At 45.6% G+C, this 14,915-nt stretch overlaps 2 protein-coding genes and 1 long non-coding RNA gene across 3 annotated transcripts; 1 reads left to right on the top strand and 2 right to left on the bottom strand.

Moving 5' to 3' along the window:
• Positions 1 to 175: 175 nt before the first annotated feature.
• LOC134193007 (uncharacterized) lies at positions 176 to 3,403 on the bottom strand. Its single transcript, XM_062661785.1, has 4 exons — positions 3,305 to 3,403; positions 1,905 to 3,239; positions 603 to 865; positions 176 to 535 (listed from the first exon to the last, which is right to left on the bottom strand). Exons 1-4 carry the CDS (start codon positions 3,363 to 3,365, stop codon positions 443 to 445), a joined length of 1,752 nt encoding a protein of 583 aa, XP_062517769.1. The 5' UTR covers positions 3,366 to 3,403; the 3' UTR covers positions 176 to 442.
• A 218-nt stretch (positions 3,404 to 3,621) lies between these two features.
• LOC134193275 (uncharacterized) lies at positions 3,622 to 10,014 on the top strand. Its single transcript, XR_009972042.1, has 10 exons — positions 3,622 to 3,813; positions 3,894 to 4,009; positions 4,078 to 4,138; positions 5,828 to 6,964; positions 7,027 to 7,120; positions 7,174 to 7,288; positions 7,356 to 7,438; positions 7,561 to 7,653; positions 7,712 to 7,767; positions 9,255 to 10,014. It is a non-coding gene; the product is annotated as an uncharacterized LOC134193275 (long non-coding RNA).
• A 2,383-nt stretch (positions 10,015 to 12,397) lies between these two features.
• On the bottom strand, positions 12,398 to 13,024 carry LOC134192917 (uncharacterized). Its single transcript, XM_062661671.1, has one exon. It carries the CDS (start codon positions 13,022 to 13,024, stop codon positions 12,398 to 12,400), a length of 627 nt encoding a protein of 208 aa, XP_062517655.1.
• Positions 13,025 to 14,915: the final 1,891 nt, after the last annotated feature.

Here is a 14,915-nt window from a genome sequence, read left to right as displayed (position 1 = left end):
TACACTCTTGTACCCGACTACGGCAACTCAATGATTTGAAACTCATGGATCATAAACTCGTTGGGATACCTTGAGCAACTTATTAGCAGAAAATGCAATGGCACAATGACCTGGACACACTACCAGTATTGCATTAAACATTTGCTTCGTCGGTAGGTAACAAAGTCATCTGGACTATCCTTTTTCCAAACCTCACATGCTATACATATGACAAGACACAGTGACAACAGAGTATATAACTACTTTGATTGAAGACACTCAACACGTTTACTGGACAAAGCATAATCACACTGCAAGCGCTCAATCTCTCAATAGACCTGAAATCAACCGTCACTGACCCTACAAAATGAATACGAACTACGAACTAAATTTTCATTACGAACTACATTTTCATTACATTCTTATAGCCAGCATGAGAACTAATTGACGTACATGAAATTTGTCATGGGAATGCGTCTTTCAACGACTTCAGGTGCTTGTAGTTCTTTCTCTTTGGTCGTCCTCGTTGTCCTCCGTTGCCAATGAGCTTACAAAGCTATAACACAAGAGCATAACAACATATGATGATCAATTGAGATAAGAAGGTCGCATACGATGCTTACATAGTCACGATTGTGATACGCGATGTAGCCCACAATAACCAAAATGGCACCGGCTATTGCAATGTAAATAATATAGGAAGCTAGGGAAATGGTGCTGACAGCTTTAGTTGGTTTTATGGTATCTTTGCTTTCTTGTATATTTGCCTCTTTGCCTTGAGTTGCTGTTGGGGAAGCTTTGCTTTCTTGTGTAGTTACTTTTTTGCTTTGATTTGGTGTTGAGGAAACTTTGCTGTTTTGTGTAGTTGCCTCATCTCTTTGACTTGCTGAAGTGAAGCAATTTAAATTAAACACACACACACACACACACACACACACACACACACACACACACACACACACACACACACACACACACACACAGTGCATGCATCATAGCATTCTTCCATCCAAGGGTATAGTCAGAATTAAAAGATACAACAACACAATGCATCTGTCACACTCTATACCATCATATGTGATATCACAATTTCAATAGATAGATACGTCACTAAAGCATGAATGCACAAAAATATATGGCAGAATCATCCAACGCCTGCTTGCGCCTGCACATAACGTTAGATCATGAAGTCCCATTTCTGTAATAAAGTGACACTCAAACCACTGGCATAGCGTTTGGGGGGAGGAGGCTAAAGGCTCCCAATCTTTGTAGGTGTGTCAAGCAAAAATGCCATGTTTCCCTCTAGTTACCAAACAGTAAGATGAATCTTTGTCCATCACTCTGTTCTTGCAATGGCGGATGTTCATACAGTGGAAGTAAAAGTAAAAATGGGCGTGGCTTTGCAGTGTGATTAATCAGTCCCCCAAACTTGAGGACCCCTCTATGCTGGTGCCCAACTTGACCTATGGGTACAGCCATGTCCTTTCCATTTTCCACAATATCATTTCTCTGGAAACTATTTTAGCCTCTATCAAGATCTAATTCTAGGAACGGAAACCAACATTTTAGTTACAGACCTTGTCTAGATGTATGGGGCACCAGATGGATACGTGTCACGATAGACACACTTGTTTCCTTCTAGAAGTCTCCACCAACACTTTCCCATCCAGTTCTAGTTGGAAAACTGTCACGAGAAGAAAGGCTAAAGCTGCCAACACAACTGTGTTAGACTGACAATAAGTGAGTGTGGTGTGTCAAATCAGTTGATCATAATGATGGAATGTGTTCATTGCTTATGTTAATCATTGTGGTAACTATTAGTGAAGTGTGTTGGTATGGTATGCCAGTGTGGTAGTGTGACTTGGCTATGACAACTACTCCTTATGTTTGTCAGACTATGTGCACACAACACGTGAATTCTTTACCTTGTTGTGAAATGTTACACGTCCAGTTCACATCTGTGGAGTCTTCGTTTATTGTTAGGTCTGCTTCATTGATAGAAAATGCCATTGGCAATGTATCAGTGTGCACCTTTAGATTCAACCCTTTGGTGGACATCGTCACATTTGTTTTATTGGTAAACACTTTGATGGTTGAGCTGTTGATGGATGCAGAAACAAACGTTCCTTTCTTCTGTATTGTCACTTCATTTCTATTCTGATATATAGTTGTGTCTGTTCCCTTTGTGTACATTCTTACCCACTGTCTATTAACTGACAATACTGTCTTTGTCTTATCCTTGAAGATAAACATTTCATTACCAGACGTTGACACATCTGATTTACTGGTTAACATGGTCACTGTCTTTTCCATGATAGACACTGATCCATTCATTCTGCTAGCAGTCATACTCACATTACCTCCATCAAGTGCGACGTTCACACTTACTGGTACACCCTTTTTAGCTAGTTTCACACTCATCTTGTTGTCAGGCAACTTGACCACCACTACACTTCCAGACATTGATACATTTGCTGTACTAGTAGACACATTCACCATCTTTTCCATAATAGATATCATCATGCTAACCGTCTTCCCTTTACCTCCATCAAGTAACTGTGAGACACTCACAGTTACTTCCTTCGTAACCAATTTCTCAGGCAACTTGATGTCTATGGATCCCGCAGACAGTGAACTGACTGTTCCATTCTTAAACACTTGGCAAGTTTGGATCTCAGTATTACTTGTTTCAGAACAGTTACATGGCACATTAGTTGTTTTAGGACAGTTAGGTGGTACCTTTGGCAAAATATCCAAAAGCAAGGCTGACACACTGCAAAGAGGTCGCCACTCATCTGAGCATTTCTTACTGCAGTCCTTTGAACTAAACGTTCCAAGAAAGAGCGCTTGATTTCGACTAGTCTTCAGTTTGTCTGTTAATTCCACTTTGTCATGTAGACTCATTTTTTCAATCATTCTATTTCGAATCGATTTCTGTTGCCATAATAAACAACTAAAATTTTGTGTGTTATTGGAAGTTGCTGCTCGATAAATTGCATTACAAACATAATCGTCCTTGCTGCATGAGTTCCAATCGTTTGTTGTGTTAGAGGCATAGTCTTTTGCAAACGCTTTTACAAATTTACACATTCCGGTAATATCGTCGTCCGAAGTCTCACGCAAGCAAGGTCCAGCGGCGCCTTTGGAGTGGGAGGGAAGAAAAAGTTGGATGATCCCTACTGGGACCCCACCTCTCACCAAATCTAATACAAACTTTGTATCCTCGTCAACATGGGTAGATGAGTTTGGTGCACTGTCGTCTAAACAAACGTAACTTAAATTATTAGCTGCACAGGCTGTGACGTCATGAAGTAAAGAGTCTAACTTTCCCCGAAGACAAAGAAGAGTTGAAGCAACAGCAGCAAAATTAACTGACCAACATTCATTGCAAAAATTTGCAAGTTGGTAAAACGCGCAACGAAAGAACAACCGTAGTATTGATATCAATCTCTTTAGTTCGTACAGTTCCGTTAGTGTATATACTCAATACTGAAACTCTAAGTGCACGTTCCACCAACATGTAGTACAACTAAAACAGTTTTTAACTCGAGGTGGAGCCTCTGGGTACAGTAGTGATTATTGTCGACGACCGACTAGACGGATGTGGGCGGTACTATCTATTTAGCGCACGCATATGTTCACTGTTCTGAATACTAGTACACTGTAGCGTCGTTTCTGATCTAGTAGGTTGTACTGTCGTGCGCTAATGCGCTAGAGCATATTGTTGTGACTGTCTGGTATGTTGCTCTTTCCGCCAAAGAGCAGATGCTAGCCTAGTGCGTGCTTGCTCATGTTTGTGCGCAGCAGCTGTCAGTGTTGTGGAGGAAATGAGTGGTAAGATTTACTGCAGTACGGGCTGGTACATGTAGCTGTAGTGTCGTTGAGTAAACTGTAACATTTACCTTGTTTCGTAGGATTTCTCTGCAGTGTTGTAGTCGGTTGTTGCGTGTGAAGTACACTAGCAGTTGTCGGTTGTTGCGGCAAGAGTCATCTTGTGGGAACAAAGATCATTGGTGAACGAAGATCATTGGTAGGCTTCCGTCGTCTTTGCTTGACGGCGCCTTTGTAACATCTGATAGTCAGTTACTGTGTTTGTAGCTATCACGCATTGTTTAGCTACGATGTTTTGCGTTTCGTTTTCTGGGAGCAATAATGAGCGGTAAGCTTTATTGTTTCACAGTCCATTATGAGTGAGCAAGGTAGTACTGTAGCCTCTTCACGCTTCCCGGAGTCAGGGTTACAGTTAGAGATTGGGTTACAGTTATTTGCACCTGCTGGTGATAGAGCAGATCACCTTTATGCATGTAGACAACGTAAACGAGAATGGATTGCCAGAAAGAAAACTAGAAAGAGCAGACCAAGCTGATGGACACAGGAGGCGTAGGAGAGAATGTGCAGTGACAAGAAAAGCTGCAGAGGCGGCAGACAAATTTGATGCACGTAGAAGGCGTCAAAGAGAACAGGCAGCTACAAGGAAATCTGTAGAAACAGCAGACCAAGCTGATGCACCTAGAGTACGTAAAAAAGAATGGGTTGCTAGACGCCGTGCCTCTAGATACAAAGCTTCAGAAAGTTTGCATAGGTGTAGGAAGTTTGGTGAGATTGGGGGGAAAACGCCAAATTGGGGGGAAACGCCAAATTGGGGGTCTAATCGCTGCATTGATACAGCTTCGGAGGCTAAATATTGGGTGGGCCATGGCCCCCTCGCCCGCGCCCTCGCCTGCCCGCCCTCTCCCTCCCCCTCGCTTGTCCTCCCCCTCGCTTGTCCTCCCCCTCGCTTGTCCTCCCCCTCGCTTGTCCTCCCCCTCGCTTGTCCTCCCCCTCGCTTGTCCTCTCCCTCGCTCGTCCCCTAGCCTGCCCGCCCCTCATCCGCTCCCCCCTCTCCCCCTCACTCCCCCAGTTCCTATGCCTATGAGTTTGGATGCTGCCATCAAATGCTTTTATTGCTAAAGGCAAAGCAGGGCCTGATTATGTTTGTGTGTCTTGTCATCCTTTAATGTACAACCAGAATGTACTGGTCTTGAATAGGGATAAGTACAAAAGCTACCAAGAGTCTTTTAGATAATAACATATAATACAGTACTACTGGACATGATGCTCTGTATGCTAGTTTTAATGATTACTTGTCATTGTGTAAGATGTGTGATGAAGCTTTGTCTAGAGGTCGTATGCCTTTGCAGAGTTTAGCTAACAATTTGAAGCTATTTTCAGTATCTTTTGAGTTGTGACGTTTGAATAAACTAGAAACTAGACTGGTGTGTTGGCGAGTATAGTGTTTATGAAAATGGTGGCCCTTCCTTCTAGGAAACAGCGTTGCATACATGGCCCTGCAGTGAACATACGTGTACATAGAATTTTGTCATGACGCAATTAATTACTGCATTCCAGCAGAGGTTTTGCACTTCCAGTGCTTTTTCATTTGGAATAGGTATAATAGAACCACTAAATTATTTGCAGAAAATGTGACGTCACTGACGCAACATGCACAGCATAATGGAAAATCACCAGTACACCTGTACATGTATCGCTTTCAGCACTGTCAAGAGAAGTTTTGGTCAAAGCAGTTTCGTGTCATACTATAGATGAATCTAACAAATGTTTGTGATGGTAATGCACGTCTAACGCAAAATTAAATTTGTCTAACAAATCAATAAAAATATATTTACTTAAATTTCCAAAATGCAGGCGACGTTTGAAGTTGGTAGACAATATTTGCTGTAACTGTTTCACTAAAACTATAAAGACTTTTCCATTAGGGAACCAGACGATTAGTTTGTAGCGTGCTCTAGTTATAAAACGCATCATGTATCATGTCTGTTACTAGTTGTCTTGCGTTGTGTCTGGATAGTTCAACCACTGATGAGTCAAGCTGTGGACAACCTCGGAGCCCTGCTGTTGGATGTAACAGGTCAACAGCTTGGACAGCATGGAGGAGAGAAGAGTCAAAGCCTGTCAAAGCCTGGAGAAGAGTCAAAGTTGAGACAGACAGACAGACAGACAGACAGACAGACAGACAGATAGTATGGACTCACGACTTGATGATGTTTGTATGGTCAGAATGTTTGAGTTCACTTCACTTACCACACAGAGGTGAACCTAGAGACAGATATGTGAATTCCAGCAACCGCCCAGATATTCTTGTGGCTGATTCTGAAACTGAATAGAACTTGATGTGGCACTAGCTCATCCGTGGGCTGCAGACATTTGTCTCGTGCATCTACAACTGCAGGGAGTGCGGCTGTGAGAAGGGAAGAACTTAAACTAGTAAATATAAAGAGGAAAAACTACCCGGTGGATATTCTCCATCAGTAGTGCCTCTAGTTTTTTAGCACTTTGGGTGTTGGGGAGAAAGAGCCACTAACTACTTTAATGCAATTGCAAGTATGTGGAGAGATGAGAACGAACGAACAAATGTTGCTGAGTTTAAGACACAATAGAGGAGACGGTTTTCAATTCAACTGCAACGTTGCAACGCAGGTGTGCTGACAAGAAACTCATGATGATTGGTTCTGGACCTAAGACCCTTAGTAGAAACACTGACTTTGCACAACTTGTAGTTAAGTATCCTCTTTTAAGTTTTATTCCCCATATGGGGCTAATGTATTATGTAGTAATTATTAGTGGACTTTAGGTTTGCTTTTAGAGTTTGACAGACAGACAGACAGACAGACAGCAGGTATCGCGGCCTCAAGGAGGGTCTTGGGAGGAGACAAAAGCTTCACAACCAACCAAGAAGCTCTTGGTTGTAAAGAGAAAAGCTTTACAAGCAAGAGCTTCTTCCAGGAGGCATCAAACCATCTTTTGTTCCCTTGGTTCTTGGACATTTTGGTCGCTGGGGGATACAAGCCTCCAACTATCTGAACAAGCTAGCCGAGTTGTCTAGAAATGATGAGGGAAAGAAAAACAAGGCCCAATTCAAGACTAAGTAGAGATCTCTCATCTCCATTCAACTGCAAAGAAACCTTGCTAAAGTTATAGCAGACAAGTTATATTGCATTCACAGAATGAACACTACAGTTGCAAATTATTACATAATGGTATGTGTAGTGTATGGAAAGACTGGATCATTGTAAACAACACTTTCCTTGCTTGGAACATGCCCAATGGAGACACGTGTGGTGACAAAATGAGTCAAACAATGGTTGCCATAGTTACCACATTGTGGTTGTGTGGTGCCACATTGTGTGTTGTTAGGTCCTATTAGTTTGTAACCAACGTAATGAGGTGACGGAAGTTAAGGAACCAAAGACTTGCCATTATGAGATGAAGTTTAAGGTGCCGCTGGCTTGTTCCAGACGAAACATGGCAGGTGATGACTTTCCTGTTTTCAACAGATTTTGTGATAAACACGGTGGGAATTTGTTTTTCATTGTCAGTCTGTCTGTGGCTCAGCAAAAAGTTGCAACAACAGTGGGACGACGTTGAACAAGAGCAATTCAATGGAGACATTACACAACAGGTTGATATCAATTCTATATAATTACATTTTTATATGTTAGATCACGTGCACACACGTGGCACAAAATTATTTAATTAATTATTTGTGTTTTACTTTGTATTTACATTGAATGTTGTCTGAAGGGATACAAGAATATTTGACGACTATATGGACAGCAGCGGGATTTGTTGGTCAGCGAGCTTCTAGAGATGATCAAAATGCTAAAAGCAAAGAGAGTGAGTAGTGCGAGTCGTTGCTTTCTATTCTAGCAATGGAGATTGATGTGTTACACAGAGAACTCAGACAAGGAGGGAAGCATGAAGTTTGCAGATACAGCTGCATGTGAAAAGGTAAGTGTGTGTGTGTTTTAATTGTTGTGTGTGTGTGTGTGTGTGTGTGTGTGTGTGTGTGTGTGTGTGTGTGTGTGTGTTTAGTTGTGGCATGTGTGTGTGTGTGTGTGTGTGTGTGTGTGTGTGTGTGTGTGTGTGTGTGTGTGTGTGTTTAGTTGTGGCATGTGTGTGTGTGTGTGTGTGTGTGTGTGTGTGTGTGTGTGTGTTTGGTGACTGATCTGGAGTATGCCAACAATATGGTTCTTCTCTCTGACAACCTCGCCATAATGCTAGACTCTCTATCAGACTGCTGTAAGAAACTGGGTGTTGCTATTAGTTGCAAAAAGATGAAAAACTTAGCAGTTCTACCATCTGAGTGCTCACACGTTCAAACTCCTGTACCAATCCACCTTGTGCCAGGAGACGAGCCTATTGAAGTCATCTCTCATTTCCATTACTTTTGGGCAGCATTGTTCAAAATGATTGTGGATTGGACACAGAGATTTATTCTAGAATCTGTAAAGCCTCACATGCCTTCCAGTCACTCTCTCGGATCTTGTGGTATCAATGTAAGAAGATCAAGACCAGCACCAAGGTTTGTCTTTGAACATTGTGATTTTTCCAACTTTGCTGTATGGTCTCAAGTTCACTGTCCTCCTTGAGCCTCATGTTCATCGTCTTGAGTTCTTTTTGATTCGTTGTCTTCGAATTATATTGGGTACCTTAGTCAGGGAGCAGAAGCATTGCACTACGATATGCAAGATAGCCAAAAAGGAAAGGATCTCATCGATCTCTCTTACAAAGTCGTCTCTGTTTTCTTGGACATTTCAAGGATGTCCAATAATTGCTTACCCAAGCAGCTTGTGTCTGCTCCCTATGGTTGCAAGCGCAATGTTGGTGGACAGAAACGTCGTTGGAATGTTGTATCTGGTGACCTCAAACAGTGTAACTCGTTAGAATCCTGGAGGGAGAAAGCTCAAGAGTGCGACTCTTGGCACTCCATCATCAAACGTATATGGAGAGCATTTCAACAAGAAATCAGAAAACAAAGAGAAGAGCCTCAGAGATGACAGAAAACAACAGCATGAACGACTCATAAAAACTGAGAGTCTTCTGCACTGTACCCACCCTGGCTGTTCATTTCAGGCATTTAACAAGGCAGGCTTGATTAGTCACCAACGTTGTCATTCTTCCGCCTCGAGGATTCCATGGCAGTTTTGTCATCAGAATTTCAAACAGCAAGGTCCTTACAATCACCAGCGTTCTTGTCGAGACAGACCTTGAGCTTCTAGTGTAGACTTGATGTTTTTGGCCTGCGTCTCCTGTACCCTCATGGCAATCATGGAGCACAAGCAGCAGATGTGTGTGTGTGTGTGTGTGTGTGTGTGTGTGTGTGTGTGTGTGTGTGTGTGTGTGTGTGTGTGTGGTGTGTGTGTGTGTGTGTGTGTGTGTGTGTGTGTGTGTGTGTGTGTGTGTGTGTGTGTGTGTGTTTATAAATGCATCTCTAGGCATACAACAAACTACACGATACATATAAACCTAAAGACAACAATTATCCATCTACTAGCCAAATGCCACATTAACTAATGTCACACAATCTAACACGTCACACTCTAATTCAACCATTAATACAACCGTGAATGCCATAAATCAAACAGTCAATGTACCATCATCCATCCATACCAACAACGCTCAACATGTCCATACAAGGACATTAACAAAAAATCTGCAAACAAGGCCAGACGGTGGGAACACAACACTCGGAGGTGTCGACATCGTTCCATCAAATTCTGTACTGAAAAATGACAGTAAAACGTCAAAGTCTCATTTGGTTGATGAAAAGGTTTCACAGCAAGAAGAAGTTGGTGAGAGAAGGAATGCATATAGACAGCAGATGGAAGGTGGTGAAGTGTCACATAAAGTGAGGAACTTTGAGAACAGGATGGTTCATTGGCAACAGGAAAATAGTTGAACGATGGACGTCATTGCTTCATCTAGCCTCTTACGGTAATTGGATTACAAGGTAGAGATGGTCACGTTTGTAGATAATAAATTAAATCAATAAATTAGTGAGGGTTGATATCAATTATAAAATGAGCAGGATGAGTTTACGCGAATGTTATTAGACGTTAATCTATGGATTTATTTATCTTGTTTGCTGCTCTTTAATGCTTTGAATTATTCTTTCTATGAAAGGCAGCTTTCTTCAATTATCGGTCCGTCATTATTAATTACATATTGAATTCTCGTTATTTCTAACAAACTTCTTACCTGGACCTTCTCTCTTGTTGCCTTTCTGTTCTGTGACGGCCCACCTGCCCAGGAAAGCGTGGGCCATGTGAGCCATAGAGTGGGTGGAGGCCATTTCGGATTCCCAAGCTGTGCGGGAGGTCAGTGCTCTGCCATGGTCCAGGCGACCGAGACCGGACCCCGACCCACATGGTCTTTAACTACATTATAGTTGACCCGTATAACACAACACAGAGGTGAGCACACGTAAGGTGATCACCACTCTTCCCAAGCCGACACCTACCTTCATGCGCGAGCTCCTTGCGGAACTCCGTGTGGACACGGGAAGCCGACATAACACACGACACTGGAGTGAACGACATGTTACTACAATCACGCAAACCACTTTCATTCCTTAGGTGCTACGAGAGTTTTCGAAAAACCTGCCAAAGTCTTTTTGTCTAACGTTACATATCGTTTGTACACATCGCTGCGCCATCTCCCCAGCGTCTGGATGGTCGAGTCGTCTAACTCCCGGCTTGCTGTCGCCGTCGCTGCCTTTATTCTGAAGCTGTTCCCTGAGTAGCTCGGTGTCATGGCCGCTGGCAGCTAACGCTCCCCTTACCTCACTTACCAAGCAGCCTCTTGACAGTGTCGCGCCGTCGTGAAATAGAAATAGCGGTCTCGGTGATGATCCTCTTAATGACAAATATGCCAACACGGCGGTGACGGGGCAGAGGTCCAAGTCAGTTTTGCCAAAATGGATGTCGACGCCTTGCCGAAACGGAACCGGCTTTGATTGCTTCAGCCAAAGACGTATGATCGACGGAGCAGCACGTGAGTCTATCGCGACATCCTCGACGGACGGGTGAACCGACGGATCATAAGCTGCTCGAGACGGTACTGTGAACTCGCCAGCCCGAAAAAACGCAAAGAACCCCAGGCAGCAAGCACCCCAGAGCATCATCACGTTAATATCTGAAGCTCTTGGAGACTAGTGGTGACATAAGATTCTGAGCACCTCCAGCGTAACGGGAAAGCGTCCAGGACGAACTGCCGCCCCCTTTAGCCTCTTGATTTCCCGTAGCACGAGCTCCAATTGCGGGAGGGGGTAGAGAACGGGTTACTATAGCCATGGCAAATCTGAAAGTGCTGAACCGCCGACAGGTAACACTCGATTGTGGCATTTGAGAGTTGGCATCGTCTAAGGACGCAACGAACAAGCACAGGATCCGTTCTGACGTTGGAAAAAGGCAAAACATGAGCGCGAACGCAGAACCTTTGATACCGTGCATAAACCGAACGATACGAACGGGCCGTCGCCGTAGCTATGCCTGCTCCAAGCAAGCGCGCAACTGACTGTTCCAATCGTCCTATGTCCAATCCACCTGCAGATCGCACACCAGGTCGATGAGGGCTGATGAGACGGGATGGGAAATCTGAGCCAACTGCGACGAAACCAGAACACTTGAGTAAAGCCAGATTGACAGTACGACGCTAGCACGAGCGTTAGGGTCACACGGTGAACATGTCAGCGTCCGTGACGCTCGCACGACGCTAGGCGAGCGTCCCAAACACTGGAATGAGAAAAGTTCTACTCGAGCGTCCTAGTCGGAAGTGACCCAGTCAGATGACATCACGTGCTCATTTTCAACCAATCGAAAGTCAGTCAGAGCAAGTGGACATCCGGGATATTCTATTCGTTCACACGGCATCGATCATTGATTCGTCGATGAAAGTTTTCATTGAGTGTGTGCGTGGTTTTCCCAATGCGTTTGGCAAGTTCAGTCAAAGGACTACAAGGACCTAAGGATGAAGAATACGCTTAAGACTACGGCGCAGCAGCAACACAAGCAAAACGTCGTCGTCCCTGTCTGTCGCGAGTACATTGTACACACGTGGCTACTTTGTAGCGCCAGACCACTGTTGCAGCGTGTTCTTTGTGCGATGTACTCTCGTCAGACGCAATAGTGTGAATTGTACAGCGCCAGCGTCTTCTCTGACGCTCGTGTGAGCGCGTCCAGGACGCTCGCAGGACGCTGTGCCAGCGTCGTACTGTGAACTGGGCTTTAGCCTGGTTGAGAGATATAGCGTCCGCGGCGAGCGTGTTACACCGGCCTGGCAGGTGCGCTGATGTAAAAGTAAAACCATAGTGCGCAGCCACAAAGTGAAGCATGCGAAGCAGTTGCATCACACGCGGATCCGGGTACGTACCTCGCTACAGCGCAGCGACAACCGTGGAGTTGTCCGACTGAAACAAGACATGGTTGTTTTGAAGGTCCCGACCGAAGAGCAAGGCGGCTAGAACAATCGGTGCCAATTCTTTCGGAGCAATGGAAACGTCGGCCCACGACGAGGGCCATTGAACTTGAAGCCACGATTCACCTCACACTGCACCGCAACCCCAGCCTCCAGACGCATCCTACTGCACTGTAACGGACGGGAGCAGGCGACCGACCGTTGCCAGCAAACCTTGACCGTTGCATCTCTCGATAAATCTGACCCACCACCAGATATCCGAGCGAGCCTCCTTGTTCAGCCGAACGTGGAAATGCAACTTCTTCAGAATCGCCGACAAGTCGATCAACCGCCGAACGAATATCCGACCAGGCTTAACGACGGTGGCGGCATGGTGCAATAGACCGACCAGCGATAACAGCTCGCGCTTCGTACAGGCTCTCTTGTACGACCATTCCCTCAGCAGCTCACAGAGGCGCCGCAGCTTATTCTCGGGTAAACGCAAGCAACCTTCGTTTGTGTCAATCGCAATGCCAAGGAATGTCATGCAATAGGCCGAGCCTTCCGTCTTGTGCTTCGCTACCGGAACGCTTAAACTTCTGCACGTTGCCAATGCGTGACTCAGGTTGTTGGGACATTCGTCGGACCCTGGCTCGCCGAAGAAGAGAAAATCGTCTAAACAATGGAGCGCTGAAGCACACACGTACATGGCCCACAATGAGGCATCCGCTACCGCCGAGAAGATCTGAGGCGCATAGCGCAACCCGAATGGAAGAGCGGTATCCAAACAAACTCGCTCATTCCACCTCATTCCAACAGATGCCTGTCGTCGCTATGTACAGGTATCACTCTATAGGCACTCTGCAGATCCAGTTTTGCCAACAGGTTACTTCTTCCGGCCTGAAGAACGCGCCGCGCGTCGTCGTCAATGCGGGCATATGACAATGAGCTCAGCTGCTTATCGATGCCATCGTTTACACTCACCCCTTGAGGAGACGACAGGTCCACTATCAAGCGCCACTTTCCCAGCTGATGAGATTTCGGGATGACGCCAAAAGGGCTAATCTGAACCTCACGCCCAGACCCCCTTACTGGTACAACTTTATCAAGCGATTTCTCTTCGCGTAAGTACTCGTCTACCACCGACGCATTCTGTCTTGCCGACAACATGTTCCGTCTAGCCCTACAGCATCCAAAGCGACTATAGTCAAAGCTAATCCGAAAACCCTGTTCACGTCCCAGGATGTAGCTGACGTACTCTGAATCCGGATGCGATGACAGACGGTGGCTCCACGCTTCTAGTCGAAGGGGGAACGCACCTTTACTCGACGCTGCCGCCTGTCCCGACTTTCTCCTCAGATTTTGTGTAGGACGGCACTGGTCTAGAGCTAGCAAGTTTATCACATACTGATATTGCCCACCAACCACGTTACAATTGAGCCAGCGCCTCGACTGCCCGGAAACTCCTGTGCACACCAATTACACGTAAGAACGCAGACGGGGTTACGCTGTTGCTGTCTTAATTAATTAAAGCCAATAGCCAGAGAAAACGTAACACGTGGCTTCAACACTACTCAGCCAGCTTGGGCCGTATAAAACAGTCAGGCTAAGTAGACACTAACAGACGTACGTACGTGTGCAACTGAAAAAGACAAAAGCACACGCCTATGTGAACGACAAGAGCGTCCATAAAGAGGACCGCGAAAGTCAATATTGCCACTAATGTAACACAACAGTACAACTACTGTCCAGCACCTTTGCCGCCCGTTGAGCTCGTGACACGCTCGCCAAGCCTTTCTCCGTGTAATCACCAGACCTGTGACCGCGCTCCCCACACTTGCCACAGCATGCATGCAGGTGCACCACGGTGCCCCTTTGTATGCGCCCATATTCCACTTGCGACATATTGATCTGGAGCTGTAATCCGTCACCGACTTAGCCAGCGCAGAAGGATACGGCGCATATCAAGTCGAGCTGGCCACGGGATGTACGTTCAACTGTGGGAAGAGGGGCTGACGGTGCGGTGCCAAAGCACATTCCACCGATGAGTGATCCAGCTCCAGGCAGTGCTCGCACGGGGAAGACATCGCTCGAGATGCCATGAAAATAGATTGGTGCACAGCAGTAAACTTACGAAACCTCGCGTCATACTGCCGCCAAGCATCTCCTCCCGCTCTTTGCGCCTCTCTGACAATGAGCTTGCGGTTTGCCAGCATGTCTTGCACCCTACTCGGGTGCCTTTCTGCCACGATTGCAATGTATGTCATGAAGCATTGCACCCACGTGAGCAGTTGCTCTACTTGCCGTGCCCGTCTGCCCACCGCCATCACTGCTTCTTCCAGAGACGTGCCCTCCTCCTGCCAACGCATCTCTTTGTTATCCTGCAACAAATCTGCCATATCCACAAATTCCAAACGCTTCACTCCAAAACGATGGACCTGTTTGGCTTCCGGGCGTGGCGACTTCGTGTGTTCCCTGCGACCGCTGCTTGGCGTCAAACAAGGGCACGTACTCCAACGCCATGCTGGTGGCATTTCACCCAGTTCAGTTTCGTTACCTGCACACCAGGGACTGAGCAGTCGTGGAACAGAGTTAAATTATAACGCTCATGCACGTACAACCCGTTCAGTCTCCACGCAAAACCACTTCCGCAGTAGCTCTTCGAGCAAAAGTAAACACTGTTCCTTCTTCTAGCGGATATC

This window comes from Corticium candelabrum, chromosome 17, assembly GCF_963422355.1.
Source record: "Corticium candelabrum chromosome 17, ooCorCand1.1, whole genome shotgun sequence".
Classification (NCBI taxonomy): Eukaryota; Metazoa; Porifera; class Homoscleromorpha; order Homosclerophorida; family Plakinidae; genus Corticium; species Corticium candelabrum.
This window is presented reverse-complemented; position numbering and strand designations above follow the sequence as displayed.